Source organism: Orycteropus afer, unplaced genomic scaffold (assembly GCF_000298275.1).
Source record: "Orycteropus afer afer isolate SDZICR_OR568_19922 unplaced genomic scaffold, OryAfe1.0 scaffold00394, whole genome shotgun sequence".
In the NCBI taxonomy this organism is placed as follows: Eukaryota; Metazoa; Chordata; class Mammalia; order Tubulidentata; family Orycteropodidae; genus Orycteropus; species Orycteropus afer.
Genome location: NW_006921981.1, coordinates 2,589,953 through 2,597,673, shown reverse-complemented (window position 1 = coordinate 2,597,673; position 7,721 = coordinate 2,589,953). Strand labels below are relative to the sequence as shown.

Here is a 7,721-nt window from a genome sequence, read left to right as displayed (position 1 = left end):
CCGAGGAGTGGCTGGTGGGTTTGAACCACCAGCCTTCTGGTTAGCAGTCAAGTGCCTTAGGCACTATGCTACCAGAGCTCCCATCTCTCTCTGGATGTATATATTTAAAAGCATCTTAAGGAAAGAATTGGAACATTATTGGAACTTTCTTATGCTTTCTTTATGTTTATTGTTGTGGGGTACTCTCAAGTCACCTCCAGCCCACAGTGAGCCCATGTGATGGAGCAGAACTGCCCCATAGGGTTTTCCTGGCGGTACTCTGGCCAGAAGCAGGTCACCAGGGCTTTCTCCTGTGATGCCGCTGGGTGTATTTGAACTGCCGGCCTTTGATTAGCAGCCAAGAGCTTAACCGTTAACCACCAGGGTTCCTTATTTCTTGTAGCATGGTGCCTAAGGCACTTGACTGCTAACCAGAAGGCTGGCAGTTCAAACCCACCAGCCACTCCTCAGAGGGAAGATGAGGCAATCTACTTCCGTAGTGATACTGCCTCGGAAACCCAAGGAGGGGTCACTATGAGTTGCGTCCGACTCCATGGCACATAACAACAACAACAACAGCAACAACATCTTTAACTATTTCAGGTACATATGGGGGATATATAGAATGTGGGCTAGTAGAGGGATTTCTATGGTCTTAATCCCTGAGTATATAAAATAATTAGTGTCCTCTGAACCCCCACTCTCTTGGGTTGGAGGATTTTCCTTGTCATTTGCTCTCTAGAGCTCCTCTGGCAAGAGGCATTGAAAAGGATTCTCTCACTGGGGTTCTCCCACTTGCTGGTGGAAGAGGTCTGGCTTAGCAGTTGTCCTGGTACTGGTCTGTATTTTCATGCTGGGGTTTTCTAGTCGTACAGTTACCTTAAACCCTTAACTGATGCTCTGTCAGATTCGTAAATAGGATTTGTATGGGTTAGCAGTCCTTTGGAATTGGACCTTCTCCTCTGTCTTTTCTCTCTTGCCTGGTCCCAGGCCTGGAGACTTTGCCCATCCTCATAAACCTCTGCTTCGTGGCCTTTGCAGGGCCCTTTTCTGCCAGCCTTATATGGGCTTGGAGGTGGGTAGGGTGAGTCTTTTCACTCTGAAGTACTGTCCTGGCTCCAGGCTGCATCCTTGTCAACTCTATTTTTGTGAGGAATGAATATTTATGTTAGGCAAAAGTATAAAGGGAAGGTGCTTAGTTTGCTTTGGATCTTCATATAATTCATCTAAAATTTCCAGGAATCTGTCATTTTTTCCATGGCTCAGAGGGTAGCTTTTGTAGTTCAACAAGATATTTAACTTTGACCTTCAGCCCACTGGTTGCTGGTCAATGGCAGGGAGGCCTCTCTTTTGAAAGTCATATATTTGCTCTACTGTTCTCTACTTCTTTTCCCATAGGCCAGTTCAGTTAAGAATCTGCTCTCTCATTGTAGCAGAATCCTAAAGATGGAAAGAAGAAGCCACATATTCCGGTATCTTTGCATTTTCCTAGAAATGTCTCGGAGTGTCTGCTAGTACTTCATTTTCTGTGAATACATGGTTTGTAATCCACATGACAGGGGTTTAATCAGCTGTTTCCATATGTCATCTCTTCCTTATTGCATGTTAGTCTCGTCCTTTCTGTCCAGCTTCTTTTACATAGCAGGAAACTGGCAGGTTGGGGTTCCCAGGTTTGCATCTCAGAACTTTGCTCCAGAAAGGGACTGACTTGGTCTCTTTGGTGCTAAGTCCAAAAGTCCCAAGACACCCTTGTTTATTATAGCATGAATTACAATAGCCAAAAAGTAGAAATAACCCAAAATATCTATCAGCAAATGAATGGGTAAACAAAATGTGGTATATACATACAATGAAAGAGAGTTGACGTCCTATACATGCTATGACATGGATGAACCTAGAAAACATTCTGAGTGAAATTAGTCAGACACAAAATGACAAATACTGTGTGATCCCACTTACATAAAATATCTAGAATAGGCAAATGCTTAGAGACCAGAATTCATTAATGGTTACCAGAGATGGGTAGGAGGGAGAGATGCTGTGTAAGGGGAGTGAGTTTCTGTTAATCATGATGGAAAAATTGGGAAACACATAGTAAGGAGGAGTGCATAACATGGTGAATGTAATCATTGTCACTGCACTGTACACGTGAAAATGGTTGAAGTGGCAAATGTTTGTTAAATATATATATGTGTGTGTGTATAGGTATGTGTATGTATATGTATACATACATACACATATATGTACAAACACACACAGACACATACTCACTGCCATTGAGTCGGATCTGACAGCGACCCCTCCTTGGGTTTCCAAGGCAGTATCTCTATGGAAGTTGATTGCCCAGTCTTCATTCCCAGGAGTGGCTGGTGGGTTTGAACTGCCAGTTTTCTGGTTAGCAGTCAGATGCCTTAGGCACTACATATACATGCATATATCACTGCAGTGAACATTTTAAAAAGTCCTAAGAAAGGCCAGAATGTCTGAAGTTGGGTCGGATGCTCATCTCTAAACCACTCACTCATAGCTACATTTATTGTTTGTTTATATGGGCCAGGGATTGTCCTAAGTGCTCTTATACTTGTAATCTTACTGAATTCTCAAAACTACAATATGAGGTAAGCTCTAGTATTACCTGGATTTTACAAATGAAAAACTTCAGTTGTGTCTTGCCTTGTGTCACAGAACTGGTAGGTGTTGGAGGAAGGATTTAAACTCAGGCATTTGACTTTGGTGTTCTAAACCACCGTGCAAAGTGCTATATCATTTGCTGAATCTAAAGATAATGGACCAAATATTGTGATAGCTCCAGGGCTCCCCAAGGGCTGCAGCCCACAGGTTGGGAATGACTGAAGGCTTACAGTGGATTGTATCACAGAAGTAAGTTGAGTGGGTAAATCTCAGTTTTTAAAGTGTAAGATGGTGAGAAAACATTACTCCCACCACTCTTCTGTGTAGACGCTAGGAGCAACACACTGGCCATTTAATAGCAGACACAGGCTGCTGTGCTTTCACACCTTATTTAGCTCTGGCTTTGGCTGGGGAAGGATGGGAGCAGGTGGTCTGGTTTATGAGTATATGGTTGTAAATGGGTCTGCTGTGTATATATGCATGCTAAGGGCATGCTGCGCTCTGGACTTGTTGCCACGGTTCCCTCGGGAAGTCATGCTGGCAGGTCCAGGCTGGCAGCAGTGAATGAGAGAATAGCTAATGCAGCTGCATTTCGCCCTTCCTAGTGCTTTTTAAGTAACTGCTTGTAAGAACTCTGTAGATTGCAGATTGTAGATCCTTTCACAATGTTAGTGAAATATTTCATACGAGGAACAAAGCAAATGGCAAGTTTTTGTAGTAATTTTTTTTTCTCTCTCCAAGATTATCCTGAAGGCAATAATTCAAGTGATTATCTTGTTCAAACAACAACATATCTTCCGGAAAACTTCACATATTCACCATACCTTCCCTGCCCAGAAAAACTGCCTTACATGCGTAAGTGTGATCTGATTTCGACTTTACTTGTGTTATAATGAAATAGCAATAAAAACCACATAATTTGAACACATCAGGATCATATCATTACTGTGAATGCTAGTATTCATATTATGTAGCATGTTACTTGATCTTTTTTTTTTTTTGCAAAGCACTTTTTTTTTTTATGAGAGAGAATGAAAAGCTGAAGGAAAGTAACAAAAGAGAAAATCACAAATACCCATGTGTCTCCCATTCAGATTTAAAAACTAATGCTTTGACTTCCAAATTATCCTTTAAGAGAGTATTCAGGAGAGTAATCAGTGTGTCCTTCTTCTTTTGACTATATTAGAACATTACAGATAAAGCTATAGTAACCTTTTGACAGCAGTGCTAGTTCTTCATCCCTTCCCAAGAAGTTAACTCTATTGTGAGTTTGGCATATGGTCTGATGGTAATTATAAAATTATTTTCTCGCACAGATGGATGGGTGGATGTTAGAAAATACATAGTGTTTTGAAAACTTCAAAAATCTATATAAATAGTTCTAATTAATGTTTTATCCTATACCTTTCTTTTTATTAACTTTTTTTGAGTCACAGTGGTGCAGTGGCTGAACCCTTGGCTGCTAGCTGAAAGGTTGGCAGTCCAAGCCTACGCAGCCGCTCTGCTGGAGAAAGAGCCAACAATCTACTGCTGTAAGGGTCCACAGCCTAGAAACCTGATGGGGCAGTTCTGTCTATTTTGTCCCATGTGATTTGTAGTTGAAATGGACTTCATGGCATCTAACAGTGACATCTGTGTTGATACATAGAGACCTGATTGATTTTCCTTAACTGCTGTGTAGTAAACTTTTGCATAAATGTACCACATTTCATTGACCCATTTCCTTACTCATGGCCATGTGGGTTGTTTGTACTTTGTTCCCATCACTGAGTAGTGCTGTAAGAGCCACATAGGACAGATTTCCTTGTGCTTCTGTGTAGCTGAGGATTGCCATGTAGAAGTGGAATTGCTGAGTACAGAGGCTCAGTTTTTCCAGATTCTCTGATATTCTCTCCAAAGCAGCTCTACCAATTTATGTTCCCAACAGAAAAGCATGAGAGTATCACTTTCTCCAGGGTTAACTACACTTGAGAATGACAGATTTTTAAATTTTTACTAATGCTGATAGGTTAAAAAATAGTATCTCGTTTTTTCCCTTTCCTTGTTATTACTGAGTTTGAGTAACTGTTTTTTATGTCTGTGAGTGTTTTAGGAGCTCTGGTGGCATAGTGCCTAAGGCATTTGACTGCTAACCAGAAGGCTGGCAGTTCAAACCCACCAGCCACTCCTAAGAAGGAAGGTTAGGCAACCTACTTCCATAGTGATACTGCCTCGGAAACCCAAGGAGGGGTTGCTGTGAGTTCCAACTCCACAGCAGTGTGTTTGGTTTTTTTGGTATGGTGAGTGTTTTTGAAACTTCTCTGTGAATTGCTCAGTTATGTATTTTATCAGTTCCTTATTCGTTAATTAGGTTTTTGTATTGATTAATAAAAAACTCAAAAAACCCAAACTCACTGCTGTCGAGTCGGTTCTGACTCATAGTGACCCCTCGTTGGGTTTCTGAGGTGGTATCTCTACAGAAGTAGATTGCCCAATATTCCTTCTGAAGAGTGGCTGCTGGGTTTGAACTGCTAGCCTTCTGTTGGCAGTCAGATGCCTTAGGCACTATGCCATTAGAGCTCCTCTTCATATATTCTGGTAATGCTGACCTACTGCCTGCTATGTGTATATTCAATAATCTTTTTATAGTCCTTCTCTTTTCATTATAATTTGTGTTTATTTTCATTAAGTTTGCAAAAGTTTGAGATTATGATGTTTTCAAATGTATCAATCACTTTTTTAAGGTTTTTACATTGAGAAAACTTTCTTTACCACAAGGTGCTAAAAAATATTTCCTCCTAATAATGTTAATACTTTTGTTTTTAATTTTTGTGTATAAGGTAGAGATCAAGATACTGTATGGAAAACACACATTTTTCAAAATTATGAGTTAATAAATTATTACTACTTTTAAAAAAAAAGCCCACTGCAGTCCCTGCTCAGCAGCTTTCTCCCATGGCGGCTGTTCCGGCCTTTTCTTTTTTTCCTGTATGTGCTGATTTTCCCTCTCAGTTGTAAGCATATTTTATACTTACAAGTTTGTATCTTAATTTTTATGTAATTAAAATTTTAATGCATTTACGTGAATTTTCTTTATTGAGAAAATTAGCCTTTGCACATCATAAAAATTAAGCTATTGCCTATCAAATTCTATCATTTGTAGGAACTTTTTTTTTTTAAATTTATTGTTGATAGATATATATTTATAATAAAAAGAATACTAGCCTGGTACTGTCCTCTAAGACTGTGGTTCTCAGACTTTGGGGTACATCAGGATCACTGGCTGCACAGTAGCATAATCTGGGGAGCTTTTATACTTCTTGTGCCCAGCTGCTAAGTTTCTAATTTAATTGATCTGACATGGGGTCTGGGCACTAGTATTTAAAAAATCAAAAAAAATTCAGATGATTCTAATGTCTGTTTCCTTGCTGCGCCATATTGGAAAATAGAGCTCAGTGATTTTTGTGGCTATGTGTGTCATAACTTTGTTATTGCAGCCTTGTTTTTCACAAAATAAGTGTCTGTGTAATACTAAAACCACTGAGGAACGTTCTTGTTGAAATACCGATTACAATGATTTCATTGTCATAATTTGTATATTTAAGCATTTGCAGTTTCTAGAAATATTTGTGTTCATGTTTCATTGTTGTGAGTTAATCAGTGTTTTCTCAGTATTGATACTGACCATTGTTTAAATGCATCTGTGTACCAGGCCTTTATGCTACCACTCCTCTCCTCTAGTCCTCTTGAAAAACTCATTGCTGTCAAGTTAGTCCCCACTCATAGCGGCTCTACAGGACAGAGTAGAACTGTATATCTTTATGGAAGTGGGCTGTCGCATCTTTCTCTTGTGGAGCAGCTGGTGGGTTCAAACTGCCAACCTTTATGGTTAGCAGCTGAGTACTTAACGATTGTACTTTTCCAGTCCTGTGTTGTAGCTGTTAGGTGCCTTTGAGTCAGTTCTGAACCCTTGGCAACCCTGCATACACCACAACCAACACCACTAGGTCTGTACCATCCTCACAATCATGGCTATCCTTGAGGCCGTTGTTGTAGCCACTGTGTCAATCCATCTCATTGAGAGTCTTCCTCTGTTCTGCTGACCTTCTATTTTATAAGCATGATACCTTCCCAATAATATGACCAAAGCAGGAGAGGTGAAGTCTTATCATCCTTGCTTCTAAGGAGCATTTTCACTGTACTTCTTCCAAGACAGATTTGTTTGTTCTTTTGGCAGTCCATAGTATATTCCCTATTCTTTGCCAACACCATAATTCAAATGCAGCAGTTCTTCTGCATCTTCCGTGTTGTCCAGCTTTCACATGCATATGAGGCAATTGAAAATAACATAGCTTGCATCAGATGCACCTTAATCTTCAGAGTGACCTCTTTGCTCTTTAATACTTCACAGAGGTCTTTTGTAGCAGATTTGCCCAATGCAATATGTTGTATATACAGCTGCTGTATAATACAGCAGTAAGTGCTGTTTCCATGGGTGTTGATTAAGGATGCAAGTAAAATGAAATCTTTGACAGTTTCATTCTTTTCCCCATTTGTCATGATGTTGCAAATTGGGCCGGTTGTGAGGATTTTTGTTTTCTGTATGTTGTGGTATTACCCATAAGGAAAGTTGTAGTCTTTGATCTTCATCAGTAAGCACTTAAGTCATCTTCACTTTGAACAAGCAAGATTGTATCATCTGTGTATTGCAGGTTTTTAATGAATTTTACTCCAATCCGGAATGCTTCATTCTTCTTCATACAGTACAGCTTCTTGGATTATATCGCTCAGCATACCAATTGAATGAATATGCTGAAAGGATACAACCATGACACACACCTTTCCTGGTTTTAAACCATGCAGTATTCCCTTGTTCTGTTTGAACGACTGCTTCTTGTTCTGTCTACAGGTTCTTCATGAGCACAATTGAATGTTCTGAAATTCTCATTCTTCTAAATGTTATCCATAATTTGTATGATTCACACAGTTGAATACCTTTGTGTAGTAAATAAAACACAGTTAAACATCCTCCTGCTATTTGTCTGCTTTTTGCCAAGATCCATCTGCCATCTGTCAGCCCCAGGGTTACAGGTAAGGAGAGACAACTCAGGGACACCCAAAATAGCAGGCAG

General features: G+C 39.8%; 1 protein-coding gene across 1 annotated transcript in view; it reads left to right on the top strand.

The window, feature by feature from the left end:
* Positions 1-7,721, top strand: part of B4GALT6 (beta-1,4-galactosyltransferase 6) — a 100,063-nt gene that overhangs the window by 40,826 nt on the left and 51,516 nt on the right. The window contains exon 3 of the mRNA XM_007953450.2: positions 3,352-3,465. Within this exon, the coding sequence (XP_007951641.1) occupies positions 3,352-3,465 (114 nt within the window). The remainder of the gene's footprint in view (positions 1-3,351; positions 3,466-7,721) is intronic.